Source organism: Balaenoptera acutorostrata, chromosome X (genome assembly GCF_949987535.1).
Source record: "Balaenoptera acutorostrata chromosome X, mBalAcu1.1, whole genome shotgun sequence".
Lineage (NCBI taxonomy): Eukaryota > Metazoa > Chordata > Mammalia > Artiodactyla > Balaenopteridae > Balaenoptera > Balaenoptera acutorostrata.
The window spans coordinates 55,825,193-55,848,355 of record NC_080085.1 but is presented as its reverse complement, the minus strand read 5'-3'; the positions used below and the strand labels follow the sequence as shown (position 1 = coordinate 55,848,355).

The following is a 23,163-nucleotide window of genomic DNA, read 5'->3' as shown; positions in this document are numbered from 1 at the left end:
CTTTTCTGCTTGGGCCCACCACAAAGGAAAACACTCCCATATTGGAGGGAGCAGACTCATCCCAAAGGTCATTCCTCAATCTCGTCTTGTTGAGGAAACACAAGCAAACACAGCTTGGGAGATCAAAGACCAGAAACCCCTATTGGCTCCAGGGAAAGTCAAGTCAATAGTCTAGCAGGGGGAGGAATTGCTTCACTCACACTTAAACTTCCAACCCCAGGCAGGGGAGGGAAGGGTGTGCTCACGTGACTTGTGCTGAAATAGGGAAGGAAGGGGAACGTGAGATGGGACTGGGAGTCCGAGTGAGAGATATAGGGAAGAAAAGGAAGTGAGCAGGCACAGACACTGGAAGCCATCAGGAGTTCAAGTCTTTTTGACAGCAGGAGGCTGGAAGAAAGGACAGAAGTGGTTCTGGCTGTGATGGGGCTCTTACTGGGCCTACTGCTCTTGAGCCACCTACTGGTGGTCACCTATGGTAAGGTAGCAAAAGGGGGCCTGGCTGCACTGCTGGCACAGGCAAAAAGCTGGGTGGGTGGGGAGAGGTAGGATTGAACGCCTACTGAGGAAAGCCTACTCCTGCTGACTAGGTGAGTGTTCTCAGCCAATGCTCCAGACTCTTTCAGCTTTGGGCAGAAGGGAGGGAGGAGGTTGAAGTCTATTGAAGAAGCCAAGAGATAATTTTGGGTAGAAATTGGAAAGGATCCTCTCTTGGAAAGCGTCCACATTATTTTCTAGTACTTGTCTTATCTCAGGGGCATTAAAAATGTGCCCAATGCCACCCAAATCCCTCCCCCACCTGTTGCCCTTCACCTGAAATTCTACCACTATACCTTTACCCCTATACTCCCAGGTTTTGATCCTTGTTAAGGTATACAGCCCCCAAAAGAAGTAATGTTGTCAGGAGCTAGATGGGACCTTAGAAGTAACCTAGATCCACCTTTCACTGTTATGAACAGGTGTTCAGAATATTTGTTCACATTCTTGCAGTGACTGAGAATTCACTACTTGTCCAGACCATCTAAAAAGGCAGCTCCAACTGTTAGAAAGGTCTTCCTTGTGTTGAACTAAATCAACTTCCCTGTGGCTTCCATCCAAAAACCCCAGCCCTGTTTCTTGGAGACACAGATAATATATCTTCTCTCTCTATGCTGTGACAGCTCTTTAGAGTCCTGAGGACAGAAACCATGTCCCTTTGATTCATCTCTTCTCCAAGCTAAACAGCCTTAGCTCCTTCAACTGTTCTTCACAGGACTTGGTTTCTTACCACCTCCTGGGGTATCTCACTTCCCTGTGGACATAGCTCAGTTTGTCTGGGCTATTTGTGGGAGCTTAATGCTGGACACATACCCAAAAGAGGATTGACTATCCCATAGTAGCATTATTTTGTGGGGTCTTACTCCATCCTCGTTTATACCCCTGAAAATTGAAATAACCTTTTTAGGAAACTGAGCCTGAAAATAGCTAAGTGAAATCCAGGATAGGGTAAAAGATTCTTTGATGCACCCCTGTTTATTCCATATCCTTAGAGGGAGAGACTAGATGAGTGTTAACTTGGTGCCCTTTGTGTGGTTAGAAAGAACACAGCTTTCCATAACTGACTCAGATTAAACCACCTTGTCCTGGGGCTCTGTGACCCATTAAATTATAGAACCTCAAAGTTAGAAGAGACACTGAATTAAGTCACCCAAGAAGGAAAATAATTTGCTCCAGGGCACAGAGCATTAGCAGCAGAGTTAATGCTCCTAAAAATTACTGTTCTTTCTACAACTACAATATTTTCACTATCTAACATGTTTTAGAGTGCACCACTCTACCTTCTCCAAATCTGTTGATTTGAGCTGGGAATTAAAGAGGCAGGACTGGAGCTCAGAGGAACATTTTGTAAATGTTAAATTTAAATCATGTGTGTGTGTGTGTGTGTGTGTGTGTGTGTGTGTGTGTGTGTGTGTGAGTGCATGTGTATTGTTCCCTCCACAGCCTGTGAGGGTCCTTTAGACCTGGAAGCAGGTCTTCCATTTGCGTGGAGTGTCTTACACCACAGACCTGAGACTGTGGACAAACTGAAAGGCCAATAACACTTTCCATCTCCCTTCATCTCCGTGTCCCCAACCCATCTATATAGTTAGATCAACTTGGCTGACCTCAGAAGATCCTGTCAGCTGGACAGCTCTGTAGGACTGTGGCTTCACTTCTAAAAAGCTTCTAGATCTAAGATATATGTTGAAATAATCACAATAAAAAAATAAGTCCTAATATTTGCATTTTATAAAAACTATAAACATTTTATAAATACCTATTATCTAAGCTAATCCTCTTTCTAGGAAGCATCCCAAGAGGGGGAGAGAAGCCAAACACAGAGGTGCGGGGTCACTGGAAGATCTCAACATCTTTGTTTGATGATGGGAGAAGGAAAATTCAAGATGGGACCCATAATGTATCTCATAAAAGGGCCCACACCCCCAAAACTAGGCCTTTCCTTGATTTAGTATCATCACACAGACCACAGACCTTTGCTTTTCAAAGTCCAGGTCCCAGGACCAGAGTGGGCCTCAGTAATATGCCTTCTTTCTCAAGTCAAAACTTTTTTCAACAAAGCCCTTTGAGTCAATGCTCAGCCCTTTTCTTTCTTCTGAGGGGATGCAATATTTTCAGGAAATTCAATCCTTCCATGAGGGAGGAGAGCTAAGCTCTGAAGTTCTGGGAACGGTTTCTCAGAAAACAGCTGGCAGATGGGGGAATTATTTTTCAGGCAGTCAGGAGGATATTATCCAGCCCTAGGATAACACCCATTAAACCATGTCAAATAAGCCCAGATAAGGGGTTGCTGGTTTCTGTTGTGGCTGGTGGATTAATCAGTTTAAAAAGTAAAAAGGCAGTGTAGGAGCTGAAAGACTTCATTCTAGGCCTCCAGGCCCAGCTCTGCTCCTGCTCTCTGTGTGACTTTGAGTAAGCATCTTTCTCTCTCTGGGCCTCAGCTTGTCCACATGTACCATGAGGGAATGTGACTAAGTGGTTTCTAAAAGCCCTTCGAGCTATGCCATACTGGAAGTCTCCGAATTCTCTCCTGCCTGATACTTCAAACCCTGTTGTACCAAGTACCTCACAATTTGGTGGTCTGCATAGATCCATAATGGGCAGAGCATCCCCCTAAGTCTTGGGACTTTCCTGAAATAGATTTTCCTCTACCCAATCTTCCAGGAAAGTCAGGAGTATTGTTTAATTTGGCCAACATTTCACATTGGCTGCCAAGCCAGTCCTGTCGCTAAAGTGTCCTCTTGGGTTTCCTTACAACCCAGGGATGACCTATTACCTGCTCATAACTTGGTAGGTCCCAGCAGAATGGAAAGGCAAACTCCTTACTTTCTCATGTATTAACTTCTCCTTCAGGTCATTATTAAAGCAGACAATGATCCAATCTAATGAATCTGTCCACCCTGGGGAAGACATATTGAGGATTTCTAGGATAAGAAGAATCAATACAAATATGTGAAGTTTCTCTTGAGGCATGGGACAGGACTAGCATTTATCCCACACCTACTGAATGCCAGCCACTATGCTAGGTGCTTTCACACTTATGAGCTCATTTTATCATCATAATAACACTCTATGGAAGGTTTACTATTACCTCTATTTTGCTGATAATGACCTAAAACTCAGTCAGGCTTAGCAATTTACCCAAGGTCACACAGAGAGATATATGGTAAGGTAAGACCTTAAACTTAGATTGGTGTTACTCTTCTTACTACATCATGCAGTCCTTCACTGTCCTCCTGATCTCACTAGGTGCAGTGCTCCTACTCAGTGTTTCTCTAGGCTCTTTGTGCACCAGAGGAAGAGTTGGAAGGTATAAACCTATGCTATTGAAGTTACCTTCATTTTGGAGGTCAGGGTACATGAGGAATGGTACATTGTCCTCTTTATTGTGATACCCTGTGCCTACCATACACTGTCTCTTCATGCTACTGATGAAACAGGAAAAGTAAGAGGAGAGAAGAACAAGAAGAAAAAGGAGAAGTAACAAGAGCAAGATGGAAGAATGGGTGAAAGGAATAAAAGAGAAGGGAAGAAAAAGAGTAAAAGGGGGGAAATATGCCATTCTTGGATGTCTTGTTACTAATTATGCCCCACTCTCCTATTCTGGGATGGAGAAGTGAAGCCTGACCTACTTCTAGAAGTGAGACTGGGAAATTGGGACTGACTGCCCATGTTTTTGACAGACCAGATTGAGCTATGTGAGAATCTCCAGCAAGTTGCCAGAGAGAGTAATGCAAGACAGACCTTGCAGCTCCCCCTATGTCAAAGGGAAAACATATCTATTCACAGGCAGGCATTTTTGGCTGCTCCAGCTGTCCTCACAGCAGAATGCTGTTTTGTTGCCCTGGAAGGAAGGGAAGTATAAGAATACTTTTCAGAGTTGGAGAAGGATATTTGGGAGGGCTGGAGAGAGATTAAACTGAAAGGGTCAAATGGTTTTCAAGAGGCTTAAGGCTGGTATGCTTGTGCTTGCAGGTGAGCAAAAATATATATGGGCATGTGTGCTCATGACGATGATAGGCTGTATCTGCATGCATATGGAGGCAGGAACTGTCAATAGCACAGTGAAACCCACTACCTGGTGAAAGCTCGCCACCAGTTAGAACATGTAATTATTTAATTTCTGCTTTCATTAAGTCTATTAGCACTGAACCATCTAAGATTGGAAGAGACCTTAAAGAATAATGCTGTCCAAGACCTAAACAAAGCTCAGAATTTGCCCTAGACAGCTTAGTCCATCATGGACAGCTCTGATTAATTACAAAATTCATTTTTAGGGCAAACCAAAATCTGCCTGTATTGTGCTCCCATTTGTGGATCTGAGTTTTTCTCTCTGCCCAGTCTGAAACTCTCCAGAGAGAATGTGGTGGACCTAGCAACATGGATCCATGTTTATTTATTATTTTTTATTCAAGGCTTTTATCTTCGCCAAAATATGCTGGTTATGTACTAGAGTCCCGGGTGAGGGCACAGACCAAAGGTTAAACTTTAGTAACCCCATTGATAGAAGCCCTGGTACTTGACAATACATTCTGGGAGCTAGCCCCCACCCCAACTTCCATCTGCTTGACTGAAGCCTGGGAATCCTGGGCTATATAAAAAGCTTTTATTCAGCAATAGCTTGCACTTTGAAACAACCTCTCCTAAGAGGGATATAAAGACATATCTAAATAAAATCTCTCACTCCTGACCCCAGTTAAATAAAACACAAAATCCTCAAGATATTAGCTTATGGATGGAAATTGCTGATGGAAGGTGGTAGCTCTCTCAACACCCACAAATTTCCCCCCTTAGTTTCCTTTCCCAGCAAGCCAAGAAGCAACCATCCTTTGGTCCAACCATCATTCCTACCACAGCCAGCTCTAGGACTATACTCAGAACTTTTTCCCCTCCAGACCTTTTCATCTCCATTCCTCCTCAGGATGAAAATTTCCAATGTACCTTTGCTGAGAACTCAGAGAAACCAAAAGGGAAATAAACAAAGAAAGGATAGAAATCAGAAGAAAAAAGTCAAGCTTACAAATTACAGGTTTAACACAACAATAACTAAAGATTTTGTTAAACAGGAATGCATCTCACACAAGTTTCCACCCTCAAAATTGTCCTTTGTCTGCCTCTTTCCTCCCTTCCAGAAAAGAGCTTTAGTCTAAGGACCAAATCTGCGCCTTTCTGAGGGAGCAATGGGGAATTAGCAGTGCAGATAGCCCTTTCTTTCTGAGCCTTGAAGCCACCACATTTCTCCAGGTACATAATTACATACAGTAAAATAGCTCAGACCCAACTGCTCAGCATTTGCTCCCACACTTCTTTTGGAAAATGTTGAATGACGTTTCTTTCATGGATTTACAGAATGTTAGAGTTTGTAGAATCGTTAGAGATCATTCCATTCAGATTCTCTACATTATACACAAAGAAAATGGGTCCTCCATGGTGAAAGGTGACTTACCCAGGGTCACCTCACAGCAAGGCAGTGACAGGAAAAGGACTTGAAACTCACAAGAGCTAAACAACCTTAAGGACTTTCCTTCTAAGGACTGGTTCTGATTGATGGGAGGGCTGGCAGAGAACAAAAGGGCATGGGGAATCTGAAAGTATGAGTTAAGGCTGTGTTTCTCAAAAGCCTCTCTGCCACTGCCATCTTAGAACGCAGGTGGGTGTGCCATCTGTGTCTGCTTCCTTCTTCTGTTCCCCCTCTTCAGGCCATCCCATCCTGAAAGTGCCTGAGAGTGTGACAGGGCCTTGGAAAGGGGATGTAAATATTCCCTGCACCTATGGTCCTCTGCAAGGCTATACACAAGTCTTGGTAAAGTGGCTGGTAGAACGTGGCTCGGGCCCAGTCACCATCTTTTTACGTGACTCTTCTGGAGACCATATCCAGCAAGCAAAGTACCGGGGCCGCCTGCATGTAAACCACAAGGTTCCAGGAGATGTGTCCCTCCAACTGAATACCCTGGAGATGGATGACCGGAGCCACTACACGTGTGAAGTCACTTGGCAGACCCCTGATGGCAACCAAGTCGTGAGAAATAAGATCATTGAACTCCGTGTCCAGAAACGTGAGTCACTGTGGGTGTTAGGAAAGTACTGGTAAGCAAAAACCTGATAGAGGACTGTAATCCTAGAAAACCCTGAGAAACCCATAGACCTTTGTTTACCTTTACATCGTCTCTCTTCAGTTATATGTGCTAATCACAGGAAGTGGACAGGCAGAGTATCCTCAGTGTTATCACTCTCATGGCAGAATTTAATAAATGTTGGGAAGGCTTTCTGGCCTTCAAATCTCTACCCCTTCAAGTGTCCCAGAAATTCCTGCATCGATAGCTTGATTGCTTCCTTGGACTCTGAGTCTTAAAATCCATAAAAATGAGTATATCTGATCAGGATATTGGAGAGTGGATAGATGCTGGCAGAGAAGCTCTGGGAAAAGGGATGCATGGATTAGTCAAGATGAGCTTAACTGGCTTGACAATTTTACAGAGATCTGACCCCTGGTAATCCCAAACTGCAGATAATCCAAAAACTCTACTTGAGCAAAACAACAGCAAAGCCCGTTTGTTGTTGTTGTTGTTGTTAGTCAGTTGATTGTTTTAACTCCAGATAACCCAAATCCTCAGGTAATACAAAATGGTACCTAATCTTCCAAAAGGAATCTCTTTTTATTTAAGTTGTCCTATTCCCTTTTTCCTCCCCATGTCAGGAGTTCCTTTTAGTTCCCTTTGCAGATATATTCATACCCCTAGACTCAGCAGGGATGACTCAGACTTGTGTTCCCATACCCTTGTAACTTCCCAGCGCCTCCTCTCTTGTCTTCCCTTTGCAGTTTCTGTTTCCAAGCCCACAGTGACGACTGGCAGTGACTATGGCTTCATGGTACCCCAGGGAATGAGGATTAGCCTTCAATGCCAGGCTCGGGGTTCTCCTCCCATCAGTTATGTTTGGTACAAGGAACAGACTAACAACCAAGAACCCATCAAAGTAGGAGTCTTGAGTACCTTACTCTTCAAGCCTGCAGTGGTGACAGACTCAGGCTCCTATTTCTGTACTGCCAAGGGCCGGTTAGGCTCTGAGCAGCACAGTGACACTGTGAAGTTTGTGGTCAAAGGTGAGCAATTCTCTTTCCTGGTGAGCATTTCAATGAACTACCTTGTTCCAGAGATACATCAGTATATGCCTTTATTCCAGAGAAGAGAGGTTGGGGCAGGGAGGGAAGGGGGTCCTGGGTTGTTCAATCACAAAAAAAAATTCTGGACTGGGGACAATAGGGGTGGAGACAATGCCTGTCATGTTGTAGGTTAAGTAGATGAAGATGGTAAAGGGAAAAGTGACATTTACTAGGTACATTTATTTGCCAGATACAATGCACAAGATGTTGACACATGTTTTCTCATTGAATCCCACAAATATCTCATGAGATACCCTTATTTTACAGAAGAGGAAACTAAGAGTCAGGAAGGGAAACCTACTTGTCCAGGGGCTCACAGCTTGGAAGTTCAAGGCGATATTTGTACTCAGATTTCATGCTATTTCCACTATGTCTGATTGCCTCTCATGGTGGAACCTATACCAGCTCCTGGGCACCCTTTGGGATACTTTTTGTTTGTTTGTTTTTGTTGTGCTTTGGTGTGTTTTTTATTGTTATTTTGTTGGTTGATTATGTTTGGTTTTGTTTTATGAACTAAAGCCCAGATCTCTGCATAGTTTCTTTAAACCCCCCCCCTCTTTATTCCTAAAGCCAAATGCAAGTTCTGGTTGAAGTCTCGATGAAGATTGACTATGCTTAATCAAGGTCAGATTATTTATTAAAGAATTATTTGGGAATACTACAAACTGTTTTCATAAAGATTGTAGGCTGGGTGACTTCCCTGGTGGCGCCATGGTTAAGAATCCGCCTGCCAGTGCAGGGAACACGGGTTCAAGCCCTGGTCCAGGAAGATCCCACATGCACAGAGCAACTAAGCCCGTGCACCACAACTACTGAGCCTGTGCTCTAGAGCCCGCAAGCCACAACTACTGAAGCCCGCACGCCTAGAGCCCATGCTCTGCAACAAGAGAAGCCGCGGCGATGAGAAGCCCGCACACCGCAATGAAGAGTAGCCCCCACTTGCCACAACTAGAGAAAACCCGCGCACAGCAACAAAGACCCAACGCAGCCAAAAATAAATATAAATAAATAAATAAATCTTAAAAAAAAAGAAAGATTGTAGGCTGGGATTTAAATGATCAGCCCAGCAGTGATATGTCCAAATGAGTCTTGTTACCTTTCAAGAAATCTCCTTGGAAGGGAAGATACTTATTTCAATAAGGTTTCTATTGCCCAAAACATGTTGAGTACTAACTGCCTTTAGAGATTATCCTCAGAGCCACCTGAAAATTATTATCCTCTGAGGCCAACTCTGTATAACAAAAGTGAACAAACTGTCTCCTTCCACTTGGGTTAGGAGACTGATGTTGGTTTGAGACTCCTGTTTTGCCTGCAAGGATTTGTTTCCCAAAGTTGAATTGTAATGAGGATGTGTGTGTTGTAGGTTTTGGTCTGTTAGTTTAGGTGGGAATAAGGGCAGTCTCATTCTGAGAGAATTATATGGACACTGGCCCAGTTCTCTGAGAGTCGATAATCTGGTCAAGCAGAGAGAGCAAGACATGGCCAGAAAGTCCAAGAATGTGTACTTCATAAAGGGACAAGTTGAACATTCTCACCTTTCTGAGTTTGTTTCTAGTCCATCTGGGCAGGATCTTGCTCACAACCAATCAGCCTGTCTATTCCTTATCTAGTCCATGTTCACAGGCCACAGAGCTGTTAGGCAGTGCTCACAATTGAGCTCTCTGACAGATAAGGAAATTGAGGCTCAGAGAAATTACATCCTTCCCTGCTCTCTAAGCCAAGCGACTTTCTCTTGGCTTCCTCTACCTGCCTCTTTTGCACCTCAACCTAGTCCCATGAGTCTGGTCACTTGTTTCATCTCTGTCCTACATAGCTCTCAGCTCCTCATCCATCCCCTCACCCTCTGTGCTGTTCCTTAATTCTGGAAAAAGCACAGAGATGCATTGGTCCCACTTTAGTTTCATGCTCTGTGACATCCACTGCCTGTCCCCATGCTGTTTGCCAATCAACTTGCTCATCTATGTTCCATTCCTTATAACAGCTATTCAGAATACTTTCTGCCTTATTTCATGTCCCCAGCCCTGTTCCCAGAAGATGAGGTCACCTTCTCCTTCTTTGAGAAGATCCAGACCCCCGCCCTCAGATGTGAATTCTATCAACCACCCTCTCTGCCTTGATATTTCCCTGCCCATTCTCTCTTGGCTCAGAATAAGATGTGTCTTTCTTCTCTCCACAGAAAACCTTCTACCTCAGCTCTTTACCTCAACTACTCCAACTCCCTGCTTCACCCATTATCCTCTACATAAGCCTAAAATGTATGTATGTACATGTGTGTGTATGTATGTATGTATAATATATGTATTATGTAAGCCTAATATACATATGTATGTAAATAACATACATATGTATGTTATTTTAAAAAACGTTTTCTTCATCTGCCACACCACCTCTCTCCTATGGCCACTACCAACCTACTAAAAAAGGTAGTTTTCACTGGCTGTCTCTCCCTATTTAGCACAACATAACTTTGTAAACTGGAGTCATCACTTCCAAATCTCCAAAACCCAAGATATCTTTATTCACATCTTTGCTCCTTTGTCATAAAGTAATTGTCCATATAAGTGTGAGTTTATTTCTGGGCTCTCAATTTTGTTCCATTGATCTGTGTGTCTGTTTTTGTGCCAGTAACATACTCTTTTGATTACTACAGCTTTGTAGTATAGTTTGAAATCAGGGACTGTGATGCCTCTAGCTTTGTTCTTCTTTCTCAAGATTGTTTTAGGTTATTCTGCATTTTTTGTGGTTCCACACAAATTTTAGAATTATTTGTTTTAGTTCTGTGAAATATGCCATTGGAATTGGGACAAGGATTGCATCAAATCTGTAGATTGTTTTGGATAGTATAGACATTTTAACAATATTACTTCTTCCAATCCAGAAAAATGGGATATCTCTCCATTTATTTATGTCTTCAATTTCTTTCATCAGTGTCTTACAGTTTTCACTGTACAGGTCTTTCACCATCTTGGTTAAATTTATTCCTAAGTATTTTATATTTTTGATACAACTATAAATTGGATTATTTTCTTCATTTATCTTTCTGATAGTTCATTATTAGTATGTAGAAATGCCACAAATTTCTGTATATTGATTTTGTGTCCTGTTATTTTACTGAATTCATTTATTAGATTTAAAAGATTTTTGGTAATCTTTAGGTTTGTCTTTATATAGTATCACGTCTATCTTCAAATAGTGAAAATTTTACTTCTTCCTTTCCAATTTGGGTGCCTTTTATTCTAAAATTATTTTCTTAATTTTAATTTTGGATTGTTCATTGCTAGTGTACAGAAATACAACAGATATTTGTATATTGATCTTATATACTGCAATCTTGCTAAACTCATTTATTAACTCTAATCATTGTTTTGTGGATTCTTGAGGCTTTTCTATATATGATTTTGTCATCTGAAAATAGGAATAATTTTATTCCTTTCTTTCCAATTTGGATGCCTTTTATTTCTTATTCTGGCATAATTTCCCTGGCTAGTACCTACAGTACAATGGTGAATAAGCATGGAAAGAATGGAAATAATTGACTTGTTTCTGATCTTACAGGAGAATATTCTTTCTTTCACCATTATGATGATAGATGCCTTTATTTTGGTAGATGCCCTTTATTGGTTTGAGACCACTTCTTTTATTCCTAGCTTGTTGAGTGTTTTTATAATGAAAAGGTAATTGGATTGTGTCAAGTTCATTTTCTGTGTCTATTGAGATGATTTTGTGTTTCTTTTAGTCCTTATTCTATTAAGAGACTGCATTACCTTGACTCATTTTCAAATATTGAGCCAATCTTGCATTCCTGGGATAAATTAATCATGGTGCACAATCCTTTTAATATGCTGCTGGATTTGGTTTGCTAGTATTTTGTTATGGAGTTTTGCATCTATATTCATAAGGGATATTGGTTCTTAGTTTTCTTTTGTTTTGATGTCATTCTATGCTTTTGTATCATGATAATACTGGTCTCATATACTGGGTTGGAAGGTGTTATGACACTTACTTTTTGAAAGAATTAGTGAAGAGTTGGCATTAAAAAACAAAAGAAACAAACAAAAAAATCCCTTTATAGAATTCACCAGAGAAGCCACCTGGGCCTAGCCTTTGCTTTATGTGAAGTTGTTTGATTAGCAATCCAACCTTTTTACTTGTTAAAGTTCTGCCTATTCAGATTTTCTATTTTTTCTTTAGTCACTTTCAGTAGATTGTGAATTTCTAGGAATTTGTTGTTTATATCTTAGTCAATCCACTGTCATATGGTTGTTCATAGTATTCCCTTGTCATTCTGTTTACTTCTGCAAAGTTAGTAGATATGTCCCCATTTTCATCAAAGATTTTAATAATTTGAGCCTGCTTTTTTTTCTTTTTCTTCTTTCTTTCTTTCTTTCTTTCTTTCTTTCTTTCTTTCTTTCTCTCTCTCTCTCTCTCTTTCTTTCTTTCTTTCTCTCTCTCTCTCTCTCTCTCTCTTCTCTCTCTCTCTCTCTCTCTCTCTCTCTCTCTTTTGTAGGTTGGTCTTGCTAAAGGCTTGCCAATTATGTTGATCTTTTTCAACAACCAAATTTTGGTTTTGTTGATTTTCTCTATTGATTTCTATTTTCTATTTCATTTATCTCTGCTAAATATTTATTTTCTTCCATCTGCTTTGTTTTCTGTTTAGTTTTCTCTTCTATTTTTAATTTTCTTTTTAAGGTGGAAGATTAAGTTATTAATCAGAAACCTTTCTTATTCTCTGATGTAGGTATTTACATCTGAACCCTGAGTACTGTTTTCACTGCATCCAATAAGTTTTAGTATGCTGTGTTTTTATCTTCGTTCATCTGAAAGTATTTTCTAATTTCCTAATGACTTCTTATTTAACCCACTGGTTATTTAGAAGTGTGATATTTAATCACCACATATTTTTGAATCTCCCTAATTTCCTTCTGTTATTTGTTTCTAATTTTATTTTATTGTGATGCATTATTACAATTGTTTCAAGTTTATTGAGACTTATTTTATGGCCTAACATATGGTCTATCCTGGATAATGTTCCATACATACTTGAAAAGTAAGTGTATTCCATTGTTTTGTAGAGTGTTCTGTATCTCTCTGTTAGGTCCATTGGTTAACAGTATTGTTTAGTTTTTGATGTCCTTGTTCATCTTCTAATTGTTCTATCCATAATTGAAAGTGTAGTATTCAAATCTCAAGCTATTATTGTTTAATTCTCTATTTCTCTCCAAAATTCAGTCACTGTTTGATTCATGTGTTTTGGGGCTCTGTTGTTAAGAGCATATATATTTATAATTGTAGTGTCTTCTTGATTGATTGATCCTTTTATAATTATAAAATGTGATTCTCTTTCTCTAATAACACTTTTTGGTTTTAAGTCTATTTTGTTTGATATTAGTATAGCTACTCCAGCTCTATTTTGGTTACTATTTGCATGGCATACTTTTTCCATTCTTTTACTTACAAACCATTTGTGTCTTTTGAATCCTAAATATACATAAGTTGTAGTTGAATTGTGTTTTCTTATCCATTCTGCCAGTCTCTAAATTTGATAATTTAAGCTATTTACATTTAATGTAAATGCTGGTAAGGTAGTGTGTATGTCTGCCAGCTTGCTATATATCTTGTCTTTTCTCATTCCTTTATTCCTTCATTACTTCTGTCTTTGGTATTAAATAAATATAATACAGTGTACTATGTAGTTCCTTTGTTGTTTCTTCCATATATATTTTTCGTTATTTTCTTGGTGGTTACTATGGGGATTACAATTAATTCTTAATTTACTACAATCTAGGTTGAATTCATGCCACCTTAATTTCAATAGCATATAAAAACTTTGTTTCTATATCATTCCATTCTTCTCACATCTTATTTAATCCATTTATCTGTTGATGGACATTTAGGTTCTTTCCATGCCTTGGAAATTGTAAATGATGCTGCAATAAACATTGGGGTGCATGCATCTTTTTTTTAACATCTTTATTGGAGTATAATTGCTTTACAATGGTGTGTTAATTTCTGCTTTATAACAAAGTGAATCAGCTATACATAAACATATGTCCACATATCTCTTCCCTCTTGCATTTCCCTCCCTCCCACCCTCCCTATCCCACCCCTTTAGGTGGTCACAAAGCATGGAGCTGATCTCCCTGTGCTATGCAGCTGCTTCCCATTAGCTATCTATTTTACGTTTGGTAGTGTTTATATGTCCATGCCACTCTATCACTTTGTCCCAGCTTACCCTTCCCCCTCCCCGTATCTTCAAGTCCATTCTCTAGTAGGTCTGCATCTTTATTCCTGTCTTGCCCCTAGGTTCTTCATGACCATTTTTTTTTTAGATTCCATATATATGTGTTAGCATACGGTATCTGTTTTTCTCTTTCTGACTTACTTCACTCTGTATGACAGTCTCTACGTCCATCCACCTCACTACAAATAACTCAGTTTTGTTCGTTTTTATGGCTGAGTAATATTCCATTGTATATATGTGTCACATCTTCTTTATCCATTCATCTGTTGATGGACATCTAGGTTGCTTCCATGTCCTGGCCTTTGTAAATAGAGCTGCAATGAACATTTTGGTACGTGACTCTTTTTGAATTATGGTTTTCTCAGGGTATATGCCCAGTAGTGGGATTGCTGGGTTGTATGGTAGTTCTATTTTTAGATTTTAAAGGAACCTCCAAACTGTTCTCCATAGTGACTGTATCAATTTACATTCCCACCAACAGTGCAAGAGGGTTCCCTTTTCTCCACACCCTCTCCAGCACTTATTGTTTGTAGATTTTTTGATAATGGCCATTTTGACCAGTGTGAGATGATATCTCATTGTAGCTTTGATTTGCATTTCTCTAATGATTAATGATGTTGAGCATTCTTTCATGTGTCTGTTGGCAATCTGTATATCTTCTTTGGAGAAATGTATATTTAGGTCTTCCACCCATTTTTGGATTGGGTTGTTTGTTTTTTTGATATTGAGCTGCATGAGCTGCTTGTAAATTTTGGAGATTAATCCTTTGTCAGTTGCTTCATTTGCAAATATTTTCTCCCATTCTCAGGGTTGTCTTTTCCTCTTGTTTATGGTTTCCTTTGCTGTGCAAAAGCTTTTAAGTTTCATTAAGTCCCATTTGTTTATTTTTGTTTTTATTTCCATTGCAACAGAAAGAATAAAATGTCTAGGAATAGACTTGCCAAAGGAGACAAAAAGACCTGTATGCAGAAAACTATAAGACACTGATGAAAGAAATTAAAGATGATACAAATAGATGGAGAGATATACCATGTTCTTGGATTGGAAGAATCAACATTGTGAAAATGACTCTACTACCCAAAGCAATGTACAGATTTAGTGCAATCCCTATCAAATGACCACTGGCATTTTTCACAGAACTAGAACAAAAAATTTCACAATTTGTATGGAAACACACAAGACCCTGAATAGCCAAAGAAATCTTGGGAAAGAAAAACGGAGCTGGAGGAATCAGGGTCCCTGACTTCAGGCTATACTACAAAGCTACAGTAATCAAGACAGTATGGTACTGGCACAGAAACAGAAATATAGATCAATGGAACAAGATAGAAAACCCAGAGATAAACCCACGCACATATGGTCACCTTATCTTTGATAAAGGAGACAAGAATATACAGTGGAGAAAAGACAGCCTCTTCAATAAGTGGTGCTGGTAAAACTGGACAGCTACATGTAAAAGAATGAAATTAGAACACTCCCTAACACCATACACAAAAATAGAAACAAAATGGATTAAAGACCTAAATGTAAGGACAGACACCATCAACCTCTTAGAGGAAAACATAGGCAGAACACTCTATGACATAAATCACAGCAAGATCCTTTTTGACCCACCTCCTAGAGAAATGGAAATAAAAGCATGTATCTTTTTGAATTAGTGTTTTTCCTTCTTTCAGATAAATATCCAGGAGTGGAATTGTTGGGTCATATGGTAGTTCTATTTTTAGTTTTTTGAGAAACCTCCATACTGTTTTCCACAGTGGCTGCTCCACTTTAAATTCCCACTAACAGTGTGCTAGCATTCTCCTTTCTCCACATCCTCACCAACACTTGCTACTTGTGGTCTTTTTGATGATAGCAATTCTGATAGGTGTGTGGTGATATCTAATTGTGATTTTAATTTGCATTTCTGTGATGATTAATGAAGCTGAGCATTTTTTCATGTGACTGTTTGGAAAAAGATGTCTATTCAGGTCTTCTGCCCATGTTTTAATAGGGTTATTTGTTTTTATTTATTTATTTTTCTTGATATTGAGTTATATGAGCTATCTATATATTTTTGGTATTAACACTTTATCGTTCATATTATGCATATATTTTCTCCCATTCAGTAGGTAGTCTTTTTGTTTTGTTGTTGGATTCCTTAGCTGTGCAAAAGCCTTTAAGTTTAATTAGTTCCCATTTGTTTATTTTTGCTTTCTTTGCTTTAGGAGACAGATCTAAAATAATACTGCAATTATTTATGTCAAAGAGTGTTCTGCGTATGTTTTCTTCTAGGAATTTTATGGTCTCAGCTATTAATCTTATTGAGAATCTCTTGTACATGATGAGTTGCTTCTCTCTTGCTGCTTTCAAAATTCTCTCTTTGGCTTTGGCTTTTGAGTTTGTATCTAGGTGTGAATTTTAAAAATATTTCCCTACTTGGAGTTCATTGAGCTTCTTGTATTTGCAGACTGTTTTCCATCAAATTGGAAAGTTTTTTGACATTATATCTTAAAATATTTTGTCTACCCTTTTCTATCCTCTGCTTCTACAACTACCATTATGTGTATGTTGGTACACTTGAAGGTGTCCCACAAACCTCTGAGGTGCTACTCATTTTTCTTCATTCACTTTCCTTTCTTTTTCTCTAACTGGTTAATTTCAATTGTTATCAAGTTTACTGATTCTTCTTCTGCCTGCTTAAATCTGTTTTAGTGATTTTTTCTTCTTTTTAGTGATTTTTATCCTTTCAGTTATTGTACTTTTCAACTCCATTATTTCTAGTTGGTTCCTGTTTTATAAATTCTGTCTCTTTATTGATATTTGCTATTTGGCTTGAATTGTTCTCATTCTTTTAGATTTTTGCACAATCTTTCCTTTGGTTTATTTCTTTTTTAACAAATTTAGTTGATTTAAAATCTTTGTCTAGTAAGTCCAGTATCTCTGCTTCCTCAGGAATGGTTTGTATTCATTGCTTTTTTATATGTTTGTGGGCTCTACTTTCTAGTTTCTTTGCATATCTCATATTTTTGTTGAAAATTTGACTTTTTAAATAATATAATGTGGCAAATCTAGAAATCTGACTCCCCCTTTCTCTCTCCAGGGCTTTTTTTGGGCACTGCTTATTGTACTAGTTGCTGTTTGTTTGTTCAGTAACTTTTCTGAGATAATTTTAAGTAGTCTCTTGTATTCTTTGTCATGGATTGCCACTGAAGTCTCTGCTTGGTAGCTTAGTGGTCAGCTACTGATTGGACAGATATCTCCTTAAATACTTAGAACCACTAAAACTCCCAGGGCTCTGTTGCCTTTTGAACTATGTCTTCAACACTTACCCAGGAAGTTTATAACTGTGCTATAGCCTTCACTTCCTGCTAATGCAGAGCCTCAAGGCTAGCCAGAGGAAAGAACTTATGATGTTCTCATGTCTTTCCTGAGCATGCACAAAACCCTAGGTATGTCTGTGGTCTTCTAGAATACCAGGAATGTGTCAGAGATTTTCAAAGTCTCTATGAAAATATAATTACTATTTTTGTTTTAAGTCTTTTGGCTAGTTTCTTGTTTACCTCAACTATTATCTATTGCCTCAGGCAGCTGTGTGACAAATACATCCCTTCCCTGGGGAGAGTTTTAGCACTGGGTGACCAATAAATATAAGCCTTTTGAATCAGGTCTTTCAGGGAACCACCACACAGGTCAAATAATGACAATTGTTTGGGAATTAAATCTGCTCTGTCCACTCCAGCACCTAGAATGGGGTTTATTTTCAAGGCTACTACTGGCCTGGAGCAGGGTGATAGGGCTGGGGTAAGTTAAAATGCCATAGAGCTCACTGTTCTTAACATGACTGGGGTGTTTTTTTTTCCATAAATGCTACTTGGGTTGATGCAAACCTTTGGCTAATTTCCGCAAATCTTAAAGAAAAATGTTATGAATTTGTTTGTCAGTTATTTCTTTGCTTTTGTGAAGAAGTGAATATTTGGAGGTCATTACTCTACCATTTTTACTGACATCACCACAGCCACCTTCTTTGTAATCCTTCTAAGACCCTCTCAAGAGAATGAATAGCTAAATTTCAATCAGAAGTTAGTTAAAACAAAATGTTTTTCCCATCCAGATTAATTAAGGACCTGACTGGCCCTTACTTACTTCCCATTTTCCCTAAGGCATTCAACTGTTCACTCAAAGGTGCCAGGGCCCTTGAATGGACTCCCTTTTCCTTGCAGATTCCTCAAAGCCACTCGAGTCCAAGACTAAGGCACCTCCAACCATGCAATCCCCCTTCGAAGGTGAGTTTTACTAGGGTTCTGCGGGAGTAGGAAAGGTCTGAAATGGTTTCATAGAAGTCAAGGGAGGAAGCCCAATGCCATCAGATGGGTAATAAGAGGTCATTGTGTTCTTCATAAGGAAATTAGTACTAAAGAAATGGAAATAAGAAAGATTTAAGGGTCATGATGAAGTGGAATCATGAATATATATATATATATTCTTCTTTGTGAAAATGTCTGAAGCAAAAGGAAGGAGAGAATTTGAATAATCCCATGGGAAAAGTGAGAAAAGAGAAAACTGTGACTTCTGCTTTGCTCCTAGTCTGACTTGCTATAGGACTTTAAGTATATTGCCTCCCCTCTATTGGCCTTCTTCCCATCATAAACAGTGAAAAACTAAGGTACCTCGCTTTATGGTAATAGTGGTCAATGACATGGCCAGGAATTGTAGAAAGCTTAGCACAGATACCCACAGAAGGACTTCAAACTTTGCAATCACCCTACACCTCACAGTTCCTTTCTGGAAGAGAGGCCTCTAACCCTAACACACTTGTTGTCATAGCAACATCCACAGTGAACTCATCCCAGGGCTGGACCACTGAAGTGGATGGCTACGTTGGAAAGACAAGTGCTGGGCCAGGTAAGGGCAATGTTAAGAATTCTAGCCTTCCCTTTTGGCTGTGAACTTTGCAACTGAAACTTTCCACTATATACAATGTTCTATGTCATTCAAATGCCTAGGCCAATCAGTCATCAACCAGTGGGTCTGAAATAACTTGTTTATACATGGAGTCTCTAGCTTCTCTCAAGTCTTTCTCATGGGCTTAGGGTTTTGTTTGTCTCTCTGGCTAGCTAAGAAATTTAGGAGAAGATGGAAAAGAAAGAAGTGTGAACTGGTCTGGACTGATCCTTGGAGTCACTGTTGCTAGACTCGTTTTCAACCAGATATCACTTGGTCTTGTTTTACCTCCTAGGAAATGGCCTGCCCATCTTTGCCATAATTCTCATCATCTCCTTCTGCTGTATTGTGGTCACCACCATGACTTATATCATGGTCTGCCGGAAGACATCCCAACAGGGTGAGTGATAAGTATGATTGGGTGGCTCTTGCTCATTCATTCATTCATTCAGCAGTATAGTTGAGCATAAACTCAGTATCAAGCACTATGTTAGGCACTTCAAAGGACTCCTAGCCTAGTGTGAACGTGAGGGTAGGGGGTCCATGGAGACAGACATGCAAGGCAACAATGAGAATACAACTTATGAAAGTTAATTCACAAATCTTTGGTACCCAACCGAGTACAGCATCTACGTAATGGGTTTTCTAATGAGGATGCAAGAGAAGGAGAAGTCACAGTCCTTGACCTCAAGTTGCTTACAATTTGATTGATGGAATCAAGGTAGAAGTGTGGAGTTTATCAATAAAAATACATGGCTATAAAGGCTATGGACTCAAAGCCTGGAGAAGACAATCAATGCTAAAGGGATCCAGAGGACAGGAGAGTCAGTTCGGGCTAGAGTAATTAGCAAGGGATTTCAGAAGGAGGCGGGACTTAGACCATTCCTTGGAGGATGAAAACCATTTGAAAGGGAGCAATAGTCTAGGAAGGAGAAACTGTAAGAGTAAAGGGGTAAAATGGTGAAATATGAATGTGAGTGGAGTCATCAATAAAGAAAATTCACGTAGTCAAGCAATAGAGAAATACAGGGGGAAAGGAAAGCTTATTCCTGATTATAGAAGGTCTTGAATGACAGGTTAAGGAATTTGGACTTTCTTCTCTAAGCCTTGCATTAAAAATCGCTAAAAATTATTTAAGCCGAGGAGTGACATGATTACTGTGTAGTTGTCAGGGCCATTTAACGTCTGTTTGCCAGCAGAGGAGGAAAAAGAATTTGGATGTTGATATCTAAGTAAAACCTAACTACACCTCAGTTCCTGTTGCACTAGCTATTTTAACTAGCATTTGTGTGTCTCTTCGTTTGTAGTAGCTCTTACTCCCAAATAGTCTGGTTTCTACCATGGGTCTCTCCAACCAAAAAAGAGAAGGGAGCCTTGAGTGTTTCCTTATCCTGGGTCTCAAGCATAAGCTCTGGTCTTGGCCAACTGCCATGGCTACGACCCATAAGGCTAAACTTGGACGTGGAGATATCTCAAGTGGTCACAAATCCCAGGAGTACTAAAAGGAAAACATTCATTATAGTCTCAATGAGACTGGATATAAACTGTAATCCTATTAGATTATTTTCCTTTCAAAAACAGTCCAGGACTCCTCATGACTCAGGGGGTAGAGGTCAAAATGTAACATTCTATTCAAAGCCTTCTGTAATTTGGCTCTGGCCTATCTTGTCAATCCCCACCATGCCTTTATACTTATTTTCATTTCCAGACACTGGAGTCAAGCAGGCAAATAGGCCACACACCTCATGCCTTTATAGTTTTCCCTTCCTGGATTGCCTTCCCAGAATTCCTGCTTTCTACCTCTCTATAAGGGAGACAGCCTTAGGGCATCAATCCAATTTAACATGTAGTTATTGAGTGCCTACTATGTACCACGCATTAGGCATATAAAAATGAAAAAGTCCTACAGTATAGTAGCTGCCAGGCCAATTGGGGAGGTAAGACATGGAAATACAGGGCTCTATCACAAAGCAAAATTGCTGCAGCATGCTGTGTTTGCTTTGTTGTGGTTTAATGTATGCATTCCCTGTTGCACCTCTGAAAGATTACAAGCTCCTAGAGGGCAGTACCAAGAGATATCCATCTTTGTACTAGGCTAGAGCCTTTAAGCCTGCATGGAATGTAGATACTTCTCCTCCACTGACACTAGGGAGCAATGGTGACTTATTCCAGGATCTTTCCTGGGTGCAGGGTGGGGATAAGTGAATTTGGGAACGGCTCAAGCCAAAGTCCCGGGCATCAGACTAATTCAGACCCTTTTACCTGGGCTCTGGATGGCTGCCAAGTTTCTCACAAGGACTCCCTGGGGATCTTTGGCAAGATTCCTGGGTGGAGAGTGGATCCAGTTCCAGTGTCCCTCCCCCCACCATACAAAGCGACTGCTCCAGCCCAATGTCCAGAGTCAGAGTATGTCAAAGATGACAGTGATAAAGTGTGCTTCCTTTTCATTTCCCTGATAAATCTGCATCCCTGTATTTCAACTCACCTTCCCAACAGCTCCTATTTGTTGGAAGGCTGAGACATATTGAGATCCCCCTTTCTGTCTCTCCTTCCCTTACTTTTTGACAAGTACTCATGCTTGGCCCTTACTCACTCCCCATGGAGACTTCTGACCTGATTCTTCCTTTTTTTCTAGAGCATGTCTGTGAAGTGGCCAGGTAAGATAACCTCTCCTCTTCTATCTTCTGACCCATTCCTTGCCCTCAATTTTGTTCGTCACTGGCATAGAGGAAAGGGGGTTTGGCACAGACCCAATCTTAAGCCCAGAGGCCTTCAGGGTCAGGGCACAACTTTCTTCCCTCTCTGAAGCATCTTCTGTGGTACTGTCTTGGCCCAGTGAACACACAAAATAATTCAGGTCCTCTAGCCCTCCATTCCCAGAATCCCTGGGTGGCAAGTGCCTGAGGGTCAGTTGGCAAGAATTGGGGCAGAAAAGTAGGAAACCAGGGTACCAGATTCAAGTTTCTTCTCATGGGTGGTGGGCTCTTGGACCACAGGGTGCATGCCGAGGAGGCCAGTGACCCTGGTGAAACCATGAGGGTGGCCATCTTCACAAGTGGCTGCTCCAGTGAAGAGCCAGCTTCCCAGACACTGGACAACGACTACTCTGATGAGCCTTGCCTGGGCCAGGAGTACCAGATCATCGCCCAGATCAATGGTGACTACGCTCGTCTGCTGCACACGGTTCCCCCAGATTATGAGCTTCTGGTCACCAAGGGCAAGAGCAGCTGCTAAAAATGTCCTACTGGGCCAAGGTCTGTTGACATAATTGCTTATTCATCCCTGGCATTCTGCATGGCCCCTTTCCCTGCTATCTTTCTTCCTGGATAGTCCAAAGTGTCTTCCTTGTCAACATTGGGGTTGCTAAGAGTGAATGACTTTGCCTAAGAAGTTGTCATATGCACCTCAAGCAAGCCTGCTGCTGGGTCATGCCTTAGGCCCTTCTAGTATCCCTGCCTGGAGTTTCCATTGCTTCTCTCCAAACACCAGAGGGAAGTGCCCATAGCACTAGGACTTGGTCATCATGCCTCCAGACACCACTCAACTTTGACCTCTTACCACTGAATGACCAGAGGGAAGCTCAGCTCTGGCAGCTCAGGGAACCAGTTGGGTTTAGGATCACTTCCCTTTCTCTAGTGCCAGATAGCTTTTAATTGAGATTGTCATGTAACAGGCCAGGGTTCAGCTCTGCTCCTGTACTGTGAGTCTAGTGCTCTGGTATTCTTCTGATGCTCAATAAATATCTAAACATAACAGCAACTTTGGTCATATTGGTCCTCTCTCAAGGACCTACCAAGAGTGATTAAAGTGAGACTAGTTGAGATGGTTGGGGCCCTGGGAGTATGGATAGCACCTTTGCTTTTTTGTTTTTTTCTCCTTCCCACCCATGCTACCCTTACCTCATTTCAGCAGTGAGCTCACTGGAACACAATGAATATTTGGTAAAACAGTACTCAGCTGCCTTCTATTCCCTTCTTAATCATCCTGCCAGCTCCACCTGGGTGACTCTTCCCAGGTAAATTGGAAACCTAAAAAAGGAGTCTTTCTTCTGTCTCAGCAGATTGTGGGTGCAGAGATAAAGAGCTCTCCCTTTTTCCAAAGTATGAATGCATCACCCTCAAGGATTTCCACCTCCTAGAATCCTAAAACCTTTGGAGTAGTTGTACTCTTCATAGATCATCTTTATCTCTTGGCCCCTTCTTACAATGTGGGGTAGAGGTCAGAACAGGGAAGTCTCTCTTCTCAAACAGGAATAGGCATTAGGAGTGTGAGTGTGTGTGTGCGTGCGTGTGTGTGTGTG

The 23,163-nt window shown here is 40.5% G+C and overlaps 1 protein-coding gene across 1 annotated transcript; it reads left to right on the top strand.

The window, feature by feature from the left end:
- Positions 1–341: 341 nt before the first annotated feature.
- Positions 342–22,606, top strand: VSIG4 (V-set and immunoglobulin domain containing 4). The gene is made up of 8 exons (XM_007189831.3): positions 342–475; positions 6,234–6,590; positions 7,355–7,636; positions 18,143–18,205; positions 18,747–18,824; positions 19,159–19,263; positions 21,499–21,520; positions 21,860–22,606. The coding sequence occupies exons 1-8, from the start codon at positions 421–423 to the stop codon at positions 22,095–22,097; spliced, it is 1,200 nt and encodes a 399-aa protein (XP_007189893.1). The 5' UTR covers positions 342–420; the 3' UTR covers positions 22,098–22,606.
- The last annotated feature ends 557 nt before the right edge of the window (positions 22,607–23,163 follow it).

Coding starts and splice junctions, on each gene's coding strand:
- VSIG4 (XM_007189831.3), top strand. CDS start 421: ATGGGGCTCTTACTGGGCCTACTGCTCTTGAGCCACCTACTGGTGGTC. Junction 19,264..21,498: donor CCGGAAGACATCCCAACAGG/GTGAGTGATAAG, acceptor CTTTTTTTCTAG/AGCATGTCTGTGAAGTGGCC. Junction 21,521..21,859: donor CATGTCTGTGAAGTGGCCAG/GTAAGATAACCT, acceptor CTTGGACCACAG/GGTGCATGCCGAGGAGGCCA.